Source organism: Vipera ursinii (assembly GCF_947247035.1).
Source record: "Vipera ursinii genome assembly, chromosome: 16".
NCBI lineage: Eukaryota > Metazoa > Chordata > Lepidosauria > Squamata > Viperidae > Vipera > Vipera ursinii.
The window spans coordinates 9,364,027-9,377,643 of record NC_139529.1 but is presented as its reverse complement, the minus strand read 5'-3'; the positions used below and the strand labels follow the sequence as shown (position 1 = coordinate 9,377,643).

The following is a 13,617-nucleotide window of genomic DNA, read 5'->3' as shown; positions in this document are numbered from 1 at the left end:
AGTTGCTTCATTTCTTTCCAAGCTTCTTCCAGGACGGTTCCTGCACTGCCCCAGTTTCTCCTTGGCTGTCCCCAAAGACCCAGCTGCCCAGAGTGTCCTCCCCATACTTTTGGGTGGAAAGGCAGCCCTTGGACTCTGAATTGGGGAAAGGGGGGTTTGGAATTTAGAGGCAGTTTTGTCAAAGTGCTTCTGAAAACTTCTGGTGCTGGAAGGCTTCATCTTAAAAGGGGCTTCTCCCCTCTTTCTCGCCCTTCTAGATGTTGGGGGCCCCTGGAGGAGCTCTCCACGCCCCCTCCTTCCCCGGCCTGCCACCCTATTTCCCCACCCGGATTTCTGTAATTTCGGCATTGCCCAGGGGTCCCAGCCTGGCAACAGGAGGCCTTTGCGACCGGCCCCCCTCCTGTGGCCATAGGGGTCTTGCTCTGGCAGGCCCTTGCTTGCATGGAGAGGAGACCCGCCCCTTGCACCTCCAGGCCCCTCTGCGTAGCCGGGAGGAGGTTGGAGGCAAACAGATTCTGCCCAAGGGAGCCCCTCCCTCTGGCAGCAGAAGTCTGGGAAGGTGTCCTCAGGTTGCCTCCTGCAGCGGTGGTGGAGGAGGAGGGATTCCCACGCCTCCTCACAGGGAGCATCCCAGGGCCAAGCTTCTCACGGCAGCCCTGGCACTTTGCATACACGGAACAGCATGGCCTGCTTCCCAGGCTTCTCTGCAGGCTTTCCCGCGGGAGCTCCTGGCAATCAGGAAGCGCACCTTGCCCCCCCCCTTTGATAAGCCCAAGATTAACCTCTTTGCAGGACAGCTGATCTGCAGCGTCTCGACCGCAGTACAACCGCTTCCTCTCCTCATCCTCGCTCACTGGAGATGGGAGACGGGGGCAGCGGGGCAGCCGTGGGGATGCTCAGTGGGGCAGTGAGGGCAGGGGTGCACTCCTTCCTTGTGCCCATGCCCCCTTAGGTTCGGGGGGGTCAAGGACCCCCAAGCAGCTCACGTTCTTCCTTGACCAGTGTTGCCGCCAGCTCAGCGACTGTTGCACTCCGTAGAAGCAGCCACCAAGGTCTTCCTTTGTGCGACTGCCGTGTGTGGAGCGCCAGTCCGTTGGGCGTTTTCCAGAGGGGAAGGGGCGCCCATGTGAGTGGTCGGGCCCCAAACCCTCGGCAGGCAGGCGGGGACTTCCTCTCCCAGCGCCTTTCTTACAGCTGAGGTGACGTCAGTCCCTCCGGAAGCAGCTGGGGCAGTCAGAGAATCCAACGCCTCCTCTTCCTCAGCGTGTTTTCTGAATGGTGCCTGTGAAGAGAGAAAGTCTCCTCTCTTTCCAACCGAGGGCATGGAGCTGCTCCAACAAAGCACCCCTCCTCCCCGGAGGCAGAATCGGGGCCATTGAGGCGCAGCGAGCCCTTGGCCAGACCGGGGGGGGGGCTGCGATGGTGTGTGCGTGTGCGCACGGAGGCTTTGGAGGGGGAACAAAGCTTTTCCTCTGATTTAACTGAACTGCCCCTAATGTTCCCTTTGCTGTTTGCACCTGGGGTTTTAGACATTGGGCCGAAGGCAGGCAAGGCAAGAGGCAACCTCTGGCTTGGGCTGCACTCCCCCGCCACCCTTTCTCTCCACACGCAGAGGGGATGCCCATTCAACCCCCAGCAGCAGTGTCTCGGGTCCGTGTGTGGGGCCAGGCTCACTCCCTCGGGCTCCTACGAATTCCAGCCCTTTTCTGCTCCCTTTGCAACAAAAGCCGCAGTGCCCAATGCTTTTCATCCTTCCGACACGGTCCCTCCTCCCACCCACCCCCCCGCCAAACAGAGCTGCAAGGCTGTGGGGGGGGGAGCCACCCCTCCTCCTCAGGGCCGCCTCCTCTTCCTCCCTGCTGCCGCTCAAAGCTGCCCGCCCTTCCCCCACTTTCCCCCACTACTTAGCAAGTTGACAGGTTCTCACACTCTGCTCCCTGGGGGCCCGTCTGGTCGAAGGCATGTCCGCCCGACCCAGGCGCTTCCTCTCTCTCCCCCCACTTCCCTGGCCAGGGAAACCACCCTTCCCACCCCCCACCCCCCACAAGCGGGTACAGGCATCCTCCTCACTGGACTGCATCGCCAGAGGCAGGGAACCTCCCGGGAATGAGAGGGACTGGCACCCGGTTGGGCATCGAGGTGGGATGCAGGCCAGGCAGAGTGGGGTGGAGGAAGGGAAGGGCACTCTCAGAGCAGGCAGAGGGGCATCTGTGGGGAGGAGGGGCTGGGCCCCTCAGTCATGGCAAGAGTCACCAGGCCTACAGGAGTCACAAGGGGGGGTCTCCCTTTTTGCCCTTTTCCCCTCCCTCACCATGGGTCCACCACCACAAAGCCCCCTGCCCTCGGCCCCAGCGACCTTTGTGCTCCTGGGGCCGCCTGGCCCTCTTTCCAGGGTTGACGGCCCAATTCTTGGGTCGCCCTCATGTCGTCCAACTGTTTGCTGAACAGTTTAACTTAAAGGGATTAATTTGTGAGGGGAGGCGGGGTGGGTTTCTCTTCGCTCTGCCTCTTTTCTCTCTCTGGGGAGGCTGAAGCTCTCCCTACTTTGGGGGACAGCTCCCACCCCCTGGCTGTGGGGTTTCTTCTCACCCACGGACCATCTGGTTCTTCCCGAAAGGCTCTGAAGTCCCCTGACCTTCCTCTGGACTAGGAACCGCAGAACTGTGGGGCGTTTGCTAGTGCTGTGAATCGGGCCCTGGAGAAGCTTGAGCTGGCTTTTGTCTCTGGTAGTTCGGAACTCTGCAAAGCCAGTTGCAACTTTGGAAGGTCCGGTCTTGGTTCTATGGTTGGCTGGGAGTTCCCAGTCCTGCCGTCAAAACAGGAGATGCACCCCCAGGCAGCACCCCCCCGTCTCCTTATCGAAGCCACCTGCCTCTTGCAAAAGGCAGGGCCCACCCACCCCCGTCAGGTCCCGCCTGGCAGCAAGCAGCCCTGCTGGGAACAGCCTTTGTTGGTGTCCCCATGGGCTCTCGCTCACTCGGGTGTGAAAACAAGTGTGCCCGTTTGCTTCTCCCAAAGGTTGGGGTGTCTCAGCACAGGCAACAGCCGAGAAGCCGTGGCGGTGAGGGAGCCCGTCCTTCCCTCCCCGGCTCACACGTGCCGGCCCAGCGCCCTTGGGGGAGGGGGCGTCAAGGCGCTATTGTTGCTTCCGGTTCGCTGCTGAACAAGTGCCGGGGGTGGATGAGCGCTGTCCAGCCACAGCGTAGAAGGAATCCCAAAAGTTGTCATGGAGGGGAGGTGTGTTGTTCTTAGGGGTTTCAAAAGAGGCTTCCAGATCTGCAGCAGGAACCGCTGGCTCCCTCTTTGGTCCTTGAGGGGAGGGCCAGGACTTGTGCTGCTGCGGGGAAGGGGTGGGGCTCCTCTCTGCAGTCCCTCCTTGCCGCCCTCATCTGTTGGTTTCAATCCTCTTGCCAAGGATGGGGGTGTCTTTGGGGGGGCAGAAGATTGGCGTGGGAACGTAACGTTCTGTAAATGACGTTGAGTTTGTTTCCTTGCGATGTTGGTATCTGTCGCCTTGCCTCACCCTCCACTGGTTGGTGCTGGGAACAACAAGCTGACGAGGTAGGCCGGGCTGAGTGTGACGGCTTGTCCCAAAGCCTCCCAGGCTGCGTCTGGGACCTTCCCTTGCCACCACTCTGCACCGCAAGGGCAGCGGTAAAGGAACGGAGGAGATGGGGCCACCGTTGCTGTGCAGGGGAAGGGAGAGGAGCCAAAGGCAGGGAGTGCCAAGGCTGAGCCCGCCTCCCCTCCGCTTTCCCTGGGAAAGAGGGGGTCTGCAGCAGGCCCAGCCCAGCCGAGAGCAGCTGGGAACATCTGGGCTCTGCCCTTGCCAGGGGAGTGGGGCGGCCTTCTCAGCGTGACCCGCGTTTAGCTCCTCGGACAGCTCTGCCTTGACACGGCGATTTCGCCTTCTGAAAAAAGGCTGGGCTGTTTGGGGGGGGGGAGCCAGGAAGCTCCGCCGCAGGGTTGCTGCAGGTTTCTTGAATTTGGGGCAACCATCCAGACTGAAGCAGCCTCCCGGGAACGGCCGTCTTGCTCCTGCCTTTTGTCCCATTTGCTAAGCTTGTAAGCCGCCCTGAGTCTTCGGAGAAGGGCGGGATATAAATGGAATTAAAATAAAAATAAAAAAAAATTTCTCTGTCTGCGGACAAGCCTTTGGGGTGCAGACTTTCCAGGAGGGACCGTGTGGCCAGAGGCAGCCCCGTGCGTTCGCCTCCTGTTCACCTCCTCGCCTCTCCCCAGGCCTCTTGGCTGCTGCCCCTTCCCTCCTGGGTGCTGGCACCCCCCCCGGGGAGACCCATTTACTGACACAGCAGCCCCCCCCCTTCTCAGGGCCCGGTTGCATCCTGATTCTCTGGCAGTTTTAACAGACTCGTGTCCGATCCCCCTCTTCCCTCCTCTGCTCCCGGCTCGTTCCACCTTGTGCGCAAGGAACTGGTTTTTCTCCTTCTCCGGGGCCTTTGTTTCCGCTCGATCAGTTACGTTGCTTCTGGGCCTCGCTCGCATTTCCGTTCTCACGCTTTGCACAGGGCGTCCTGGTGTCCGCTTCCCCACTTTCTGGCGGGTGGGAGAGGACGGGCACAAGCAGCCCTCGCTCCGGTCACTCCCTCCGGTCAGCTTGCCTAGGTCGGAGGAGAAGGGACAGAATTGGCAGGCGAGCCAAGAAGGGCCTCCTTGATGGGGCAGACTCTGGGGACGGAAGAGACAGCAGTCGGTTCACGGGCTCTTTCCTGTGGAGGTTTCAGAGGGCCTCCAGCCTCAGATGCAATCTACCTCTGAACGCAAGCTGCTCAGCAGCAGCGGCGGCGAGAGTGGGTCTGGCTTTCTTGCTCCGGGTGCTGGAGGGGGCTTCTGGAAGGCTGGGCAGGCAGGGCTACGCAATGTGGGGGCCCACATCCTGACCCCGCCCCCCCAGGCAACCCCCCTGGATTCAGCTGGCAGTGCAGCCTCCAGATCGGCAGGTGTGGGCAAGACTGGCGAGGAGGCAAGCCCCGCAGGGCAGGGGGGGCTGCTGCAGTGGGTGATTTTCCTCTCCTCCCGGAGGGGGCACACGGTGCTCACGTGCTCTGGCTGGGGTCTGCTGCCTTGGCCCCTCAGCCCTGCTATTCTTTGACTGGTGGCTCCTGTTCCAGGTGGGCCCGAGTAGTTAGTCAAAGCCTCTCTGGATTTGGGCACTGGCTTTGCTTTCCCCACACCCCTGTGAGGCTGGCCTTTGGGACCCCCACAGCAGCCCTTCCCACGTGCCCCTTGACTCCCTTAGCCCCCCTGGCAGCCACACATTCTGCTCCACAGCTGCAGAGATGGGGCCAAGTCAGTGCCTCCTGGGGTGTGTGTGTGTGTGTGTGTGTGTGTGTGTGTGTGATTTGTCCAGTCCCTTTTGCCAGGGCAGGGGCCGGGGGGGCTTGTTTAAGGAATCAGAGCTGAGGTTGGGAAACCCCCGCTGCCAGCCACCAGGGCAGGGAGGTTTGGCTGCTGGTGGTGTCTGAGCACATGAGGCAACTCCCAGCAATGCGTGACTAACGGGCACAGGGGAAGAAGCTGCTCCCTGCTCCGGGGAGCCCGGCCCAAGCCGCCTGGTGCCACAGCCTTCCTCCCCCCCCTCCCCATCCCCATTGGGGAAGACCAGCTGCAACCAGCAGATCCCTTTGGCTGTCTTCACCCTTCCTGCGGTGTGTGCGGTGTGTCGTGAAAAAAAACACCAGTGCTGTGCACAGCTCCTTCCCAGCCCCCCCCCCCCCTCTGCAGAGCAGCACAAGGAAGCAGCAAAGGGGCAGACCTTGTCACGGGGATCTCTCCTCCTCCTCCTCCTCCTCCTCCCCTACCCAGCCCCCTAGGAACAGCTGCGTCCAGCCGGAAGGCCCCTTTTGCTGGACTAAGAGCCCTGCCCTGCCCTGCCTTGCTTGGAGGCAGGGCCCAAAGGAGCAGGAAGGCTGGAAGCGGCTGCTGTGCCCTCGCTCAGGTGAGCACCCCCGGGGAGGAGAAAGCACTGGGCAGCTGTTCCCACATTTGGGCAAACCTTGCCAGCTCAGCCTGAATCACTGCCAAAGCCCAGACGGGCCCTCGCTGCCTCCTGCGCAGTGGGACTTGGCTGGCACCCTCCTGCAGCAGCCTTTCAGAGGCTCCCGAGTCAGGACGGAGCCCGGTTCCCATGGCCTCGCCTGCCAGGCCAGCAGGGGGGAGGAGAGGAGGGAGCAGCCCCAGGGCCAAGGCTGGTGGGCCTTGGGCAGAACCGGAAGGAAGCCTGGCATCCTGATAGTTGCCAGGAGGACTTTGGTCACCTTTCCTGGAACTCTCTCGCACGAGCCCCTTTCCTTGCCTCGCTTTGCCCTTTCTTTCAGGGAACCAGTCCTGACTCTGGGCAACCATTTTCAGACCTTTACGGATCCCTGGCTGGGTTGGTCCTGCTCTGGCTTACAAGGAGCGGCTGAGATTCTGCCAGCTTTCCCAGAGCCCCCATGAGGAAGGGAGCACTCGCCGTGCCCCATTTCGGGGAAGTGCCAGCCCAGGAGCCGCCCAGGCTGGATGTGCAGCCAGGATCAATAGGGCCTGTGGGTCCCTCAGAGAAATGGGGAAGCTTCTGCGTCTTTCCAGCTCCCTCCCAACCCCAAGCCGGAGCAGGCAGCTGCAGAGAAGTGCAAGGTGCCTGCCTGCCTCCCTAGCCCAGGTCGCGTTAGAGCTGCTTGGACTGGCAACCCGTGCCGGGCCACGCCCGCTTAACGGCTTCCCCCTGTGCTTCTCGGTTGACAAGGTGTCAGCCTTCAGCCAGCCCAGCCCTCTGGGAGATTTTCCCATCGGAACGGCAGGAGCCGCGTCATCCTTGGGACCTGCGCTGGGAAGCGTTCCCAGGGCTGGGGCTGGGCGCAGGTTCCCTCCTGCCGTCCAAGTGGGACGGGTTCAGCAGAAAGAGTCATTCTCAGGGCTGCCCTTCCCTTCCCAGAAAAGAGTGTTTGGCAACAAGAATTGCCTTGGAGGTGAGCAAACGGGGGAAGTTCCCGGGAGATTCAGACCTGATGCCCCAGGACGGCTCTCTGGGATGGGAGCTGCAGCCCCGCCAGGTCTCCAGAGGCCTGAGGCAGAGGAGCGGCTGTGGGCACTGTGCCGGCCTCGTTCTCGGGTCTCTGCCTGGCTCCCCCGCAGGCAGAAGGGGCCCCTTTCCCAGCTGGAGCCCAGGGCTGCTCAGCTGATTGCGATGGGGGAAACAAAGCCGGCACATGCAGATCAGCCCCGTTGTGGAGAGCTCTTGGCGGAGCGGCCTCTGCCTGGCCTGGTCTGTGAACTGGATGCCCAGAGAGAGAATGGCCCAGGCCAGAGCCCCCCTCCCCCCAGGAGAAACTCTGGCCACTTCATTCCCAGAGGCCCCGGGGACAGCATGCATTGCCTGTCAGGCCAGGAGTCCCCAAGGCATCCCAGCATCCACTCCCCAGAAAACAGTTCTGGCTTCTGCTGGGCCCCCGGTCAGCCACACCCCAGAAGTGGCTGGCAGGGAGCCCAGGGGAGTCTTCGGAGGGCTGCAGAGAGGGACCCTCTGGCAGTGCTGTGGCCTGAAGCTAGAGAGGGAAGGGCTTCATCACGGCTGTCCTTCAACCGGGGTTCCTCGGACATAATGGATGGAGGACGGCAGCGTGGAACCGCCCCCTTCAGGGCACCCAGGTCCAGGAAAACAGAGATGAGGCTGGACACCGGTTACCCCGGGATTTATCCCCTTTCGCAAGGCCAGCTTTCACTGGCTCTCCACCGTTCCAGGCGGTTCTCACGAGTGCCCCTTCCCTCCCTCTGCCTCCCCACAGGCCTGCAACTGTAGCCGGTACGCTGCCGGTACGAAGGAGAGGATGGCGCTGCTGAGGAAGCAGAGTGGCTGCCGGACGGGGGAGGACGGAGGTAGGCGGAGGAGGGGCTCAAGCGCTGTTCGGCGGCTCCCCTGGCCCCATCGCAGCCCCCCCCCCGTGGAGGCCGGGATGGGCGTCAGAGCCGGCTGCAGCACACCAGGGGAAGGCGGAGAGCAAGCCGCGTTTGGGCTGCTCAGGGGTCCGGTGGGAAGCGGTCAGGGCTGGCCGTTCACTTCAGGAAGCCCAGCAGGTGGCAGGGAAGCGCCTCCCCTGCCTGGCAGTCACAGAGTCGGTGCAGCCCAGCAGGGGCTTCTTGGGGAGGCTGCTTGCTGGGCTGCCGCCATCTCCGGATCCCGGGTGGGAGGCGGCAGCAGCTGCGGCCTTCTGGGCAAGCAGGAGAGGGCCCTTCGCTCCTCTCCCCCACCCCCCCCAAGAACCCGAGACGTCCCGTTGGGTGAGATCTTCCCTGCCACGGCTGCCATTCGTGTGGCCGACCCAACTGGCTGAACAGGTTTCTCTCAGGAAAGGCTGGAGAGCAAGAGAGCAGCCCGGCTGGTCTCTCCTTGTTCCCGTGAAGAAAGCAGGAGAGCAGGGGCAACGGCTGCCCACTTCTCTCCCATGCCAGGCTTACGTTCCCCCCCCCCCGGTGCTGGCTGGGCCCCAAAGAGCCCCTTGCCCCATTTCCTGCCTTGGGCGGGCCTACCCCAGTCCTTCCCCGGGTGGGTCAGCCAGGCTGGCTTGGGGACTTTGGGCTCCAGCTCCAGAGGTTCCCAGCTTCTCTCGGAGGGAAGCGATATGGAGTGAGGGAAAAGGAGCCACTAACCTCAAAGAGGACTGGCGGCTGAGCACGGCTCAGCTGAGCTGCTGCTTTTCCTGGGACCCACCCCAGGCCTGCTTTCCCCTCGCCCACTGTTTTGTTTTCATTTGAACTGTGCTTGCCTGTGACCGGAGGACACTTAATTGTGGTATAATTACTCATTTGAATTTTTCACCTGGGGCTCTAGGCAGATTTTTCCCAGGCTGTGAGATCTCTTCCCGCCCCTTTCTCTCCGAGGCCCAGCGCAGGATCTCTCGTGAGCCCCAACCCATCTGCCCACGGCTGCAGTGCCAGCCTCGCGGTCCTGGGCACATTGCCTCAGTCTTCAAGCAGGGACTCTCTCTCCCGCCAGCGAACGGAGACAGTCGGCAGCCCTCGTGCCTTTCGGTAGCCCGCCTGCCGAAAGAAGGGAGAACCAGAGGATGACGAGGGGGGAGCAGGGAATGGAAGAGCCGTGTCCTTCTGGGCATCTGGACCAAAGCAGGACCACTCTGCCCCCTCCGCAGGCATCTTCCCTCAGCTGCCCTTTTGGCAACACAGGACGACAGTGGGTGGCGGGGGGGGGCATTTCAAAAGGGCTGTCCTGGCACCCTCGGCAGCAGCTGTTGGCCAGTCCCTTCTTCACCCCTCAACAGACCTTTGGACTCCAAGGACGCTCCCAGGGCGTTTTTAAGACTTGGGCAAGTTTTATGGCCGTCACCATCACCACTCCCTTCCTCTCTCCAGGCAGTGGCCCCAAGTTAGCACGCACACCTTCAGCATCCTGAGAAGGGCTGGCTGTCCCTGGGGAAGTTGGAGAGGTGACTGGCTTGGGCCTCCCAAGGACTAGCACCTTGCCTTTTTGTTGAGGGAAACGGAGACAGCTCTGTGTATGGGCCTGAATTCCCCACCGTCACCTTTGAAAAGTTCTGAGATCCCGAAGGGTTTTTTTTTAATACCCGTGACCTGTCAAGAGGGCCAAATTGCTCCTATCTGGAGCGGGGTCTCTCTGTGTGTGTGGGGGGGTGACTTTACACAGGAAGGGAAGGCAGACCATTTGGCCTTTTTTACCAGGGACACTTCAAAGGGTCACCAACACAAAAGCACTTCAAAGTGGCCGTTTGTCAGTGAGGAACTTGTAAAGCCCCCTCCATCCCATGCCCCCCCAAGGAATTCTTTTGAAAGCCCTTCTCCCTTGGAAAAGCCCCCCTCCCCCCCCCACCAGTGCAGAGAATGCCAGCAAGGGCCCCTCGCCAAAAGGTCACCTCCTTGCCGTCTCACCAAAGACAAAGGGGGTTTTCTTTGGGAAGGGAGGGAGCTGGAGAAGCAGAGCGGGGTGGGTGGGCGGTGGAGGAGCCCCCTTTGAGTGGGGAGACACCAGCAGAGTTCTCTCCCACGCTGCACCCGGTTGATTTCACAATAAAAAGGCATCAGCAGAAACCTTCCCATTTGTGCTGCAGGTTCAGAATCTCTGGAGGGCTTTCCAGTAAAACTGCACCCCGTTTTGCACTGCGCCAGAGAAGGGGGGGACAGATCTTTGCCCACGGAGCCCAGTGTCTCCTCCTGGGCTTCCCTCCCTCTGCACCCTGCAGGGACGCCTGGATCCAGGGACTCGCCTTCAGTCACCGCTCCTCTCTCTGGCCTTGCGAACGGGTCTTCTCCAGAGGATGCCGGGAATCTGAAGCAGCAGCTGCCACCTGTGGCCCCCAGCGGGGAAGGCTAAGAGTTGCTCTTTCTTTTGCAGAGGCCTGTCCAGGAGATCCTGGCCCCGCCGTGGAGCCCCTGAGTCGCCGCCTCACCCTTCATCAGCCTGCCTGCAGTCCCAGCTGGCAGGGGCCGGAAGCAGCGGGCCCAGGGGACGGGCCCAGCCTGCCGCCCAGCGGCATCCGCTCGAGAGTCGAGGCCGTCCCGCCCGGGGTGCTGTCCAAGGGAGAGCAGGGCTGCTTCCACTGCTGCAGCCAGTGTGGCCAGGTCTTCTGGGAGGGCTCCCAGCTGGACCGCCTGGTCTCCCAGTTTAGGGAGGTGTTGGACCTGCCGGGAGAGAGCTGAACTGGGGCTGGGGCTTGTCCTTGGGCTCTGCGCAGGAAGGGGGGAGGGTCCCAGGGCCCCTTAAAGCCTCCCTCACGGCGGGAGGGCATGTTGGCAGGGGCCCCCCTTTTGGCTTCTTTCCTCAGGTGCTCTTGGCTTGACCATCTCACAGGGTCAGACCCACACCACCACTGTTTTGTGGGGAGGGGCTGTTGCCTCTAGCGCTAGATGGATCCTTGCATTTGAACTCCAGACTCCCCGGACCAAATGTTCTCTTGCAGGTTGGGGGATTTCCCCCCCCCCCACACACACACAGCCCTCCGCAGAGTGCAACTTAGAGCCTTCGCCCATCTTTCTCTCCCCCTCCCCCACACAGAAAAGGTCCTGCTGTTTCTCTGGAGATAAGAGGCACAGGCAAGAAATGTCTGCCTTGATGCCAGCCAGCCAGCCACCCCCCTTCCTGTTACCCCTCCTTTGCTTGCCTGTGTATCCTCCAAGTTTCGGCCAAGAGACCCCGGAGGGAGACCTTTAGGCCTCTCTGAGAAACCTGGACCTCCAGCCTGGAGTCCAGCGGCCTGCCCTCTCCCCTTGGGGCTTTCCTTGGCTCTGCCCCCCACCCCAGAGGGCTTGGGCCCCCTCCTCATAGAATGAGACGCCCCTGGCAGAGGCGTCCACAAGGTTAGGCAAGCAGATCTAAGGATGCTTTGAGCTGGGGTGTAAATGCTACTGAGGGTGGTAGAAAATTTGTTTGAGTAAAATAGTGTTTTTTATGCATTCAGTTTGAGTAAAATAGTGTTTTTTTATGCATTCAGACGTTCAGCTGCAGAGTTCGTAGAACAATAAAGGACAGTGCTACTTAAACGAGGTGAGGTCATCCGACTCCTGCTTTTCTGATTCACTCTTCCCAGCCATATTTTGCCCACCAAGCACCACATTTAGGAAGGGGGGATTTAAAGCATCAAAAGTTTAAAGTTTCACTTCTGTCAAGGATGGATGGTTGAATATTCTGTTTATGCTGACTTTCCTTCCCGGACCGCAGCTGGGAAGGAGCTCAGGTACCCACAAGAGCAGGCAACTCCCCTGCAAGCAGCAGCCGTTGTAGGAGGCAGAGGCCTTTGCAAGGACCGGAGGCCACCCAAAGACCCATCAATCTCCTGGTGGGGAGGTTATGCTGGAGCTCCCTAATTCTGGAAGGAAGTTTCATTTCCCTCCCTCATCCTGTCCTCAAGGCAGGAAGAGGGTTTCTGAGCATCTCAAGGCAAGCTCGGTAGATCTCAGAGGACGCCACCCCTTCTGGGCTTTGGCTCTTCAGAGAGACTGGCACGCACACACACCCAGGAGGAAGGCGACCAGGCCCCTTGGCACAGTCTGCCAGGGCAGCACCCCAAAGCAGCTCGGGATTCCCAGGGGGGCCACGGTCCCTCTCCTCTTCCACAAGGGTGAAGGTGTCCGTGCAGGCACTCCGTCCCCTCACGTAATAAAATGGCCCTGGGAGGTTTGGCTTTCCTTGGGCAGGAAAAGAGGCCTCAAAGCCTGGGGGTAGCTGGGCGGCTGGCCCTGGTAGCTTTTGGAGGAAATGGTAAAGGCAGCGGCGCAACGTGGAAGACCGACGGGCAGGAACCTCGCATTGATCATCTGCGAAGCGTTTCCGATGAGCACCTCGTGCCCTTTGCCCGGCCCTGAGAACAGCGTCCCTGCCGGGGGTGGCCCTTCCTTGGCACCGCTTGCCTTCGGGCCAGCCCCCGGTGTCCGCCGCTGGGCCGCCTTTCCCACCGCCTGCTCTGCACGGGGCTGCTGCAGTGCGCTTCTTTGCCGAGATCTCGGCAGAGATACCGGCGCTGGCACCGCGGCCTCCCTCCCCCTGCCCGGAGACCCGCGTGCGCGCGCCCGCCCCGCCCCTCCGGCCCCGCCCTCCCCGCGGCTGGGAAGAAAGGCGCGAGACTTTCCCACGCTCCCGGGTTCACGGTAATGAGGCTGCGCTGGTCCCGCCCCCGCCGGCAGGCCCCGCCCCGCCTCGGACCGCGTCGCCCGCCCGCCCCTCGCCCCCCCCCGGAGCGCCCGGAAGGCTGCGGCTCCGACGGAGGAGAAGGGCCGGCGGCTCGGCCGCGTTTCCTCACACGGAGAGCGAAGCAGGAGCCGAATTTCCCACCGGGCCTGGGCAGGGCTCGCTGGCTTCCACATTCCAAGATCCCAATCAGCCCGCCTCGGTTTTTCCCTCCACGCTGGCCTAAGGGGCAGAGAAGCCGGAATTATTGGGGGGCTTTGCTGCCCCGAGGCTTAGGACGGGGGGGGCCCTGCGCTCTTGCCATTCGTGGTTTATTTTCCTGCAAAGCACAACTTGGCTCCAGGCACTCCCCCCCCCCAACGCCAACAGTCGCTCAAGAAAGTCACCCCCAAAGCTTCTTTGACCACACAGGGGAGGGGGGCCCTTCACGCCTCGGGGAGGAAAGTGTCTCTTGCTTGGAGGCAGAGGTGAAGTTGCAGGGCAAACTTTCAGGCCGCACAGGACTCCTGGCCTTGTACGGAATGCCTCCCAGTGTCCAGACTTCTTTCCTCTTGTTTGAAGTGCTCCTTGGGGTGGGGAATACCCCCCCCCTCCCCTTGGCTGGCCAGTGCTTGGTTTTTTCTCACGCCCTGGTTGCCCCTGCCTCCCCCCCCTTCCACTTTCAGTTTTCTTCCTCTTTTCCCTCTGAAATTGATTGAGTCAGCAGTTCCTTTGTGCGCTTGGCTGCCGCTTCTGTCTTTTGTTTGCCCAGCCATCCTTTCAATGGTTCTGCTTCCTGATAAGGGCCCCCGCCTCCTGCCCCATGTAAACCGAGTCCTCCCTTTGGAGAGCCAGCCCTAGGGCAGCACTTTTTCTGGAGCAGGCAGGGACCCACAGACAGCCTGGAAATAATGGCACTCCTGCACCCCATCTCTGCCCCCCCAGCCTCCCTCAAAGGCTTTAATGGGGGGAGGGACAATAGG

At 61.5% G+C, this 13,617-nt stretch overlaps 1 protein-coding gene across 7 annotated transcripts in view; it reads left to right on the top strand.

The window, feature by feature from the left end:
- The window catches only part of EXD3 (exonuclease 3'-5' domain containing 3), a 52,394-nt gene that overhangs the window by 20,506 nt on the left and 18,271 nt on the right, over positions 1-13,617 (top strand). The window contains exons 18-19 of one of the 7 annotated variants that reach the window (XM_083375268.1): positions 7,788-7,878; positions 10,367-11,514. The exons of the other annotated variants lie outside the window; for them this stretch is intronic. Of the exons in view, the coding sequence (XP_083231394.1) occupies positions 7,788-7,878; positions 10,367-10,671 (396 nt within the window). The 3' untranslated portion in view covers positions 10,672-11,514. Of the gene's footprint in view, positions 1-7,787; positions 7,879-10,366; positions 11,515-13,617 lie in introns of those variants that run through there. 7 annotated transcript variants of the gene reach the window in all.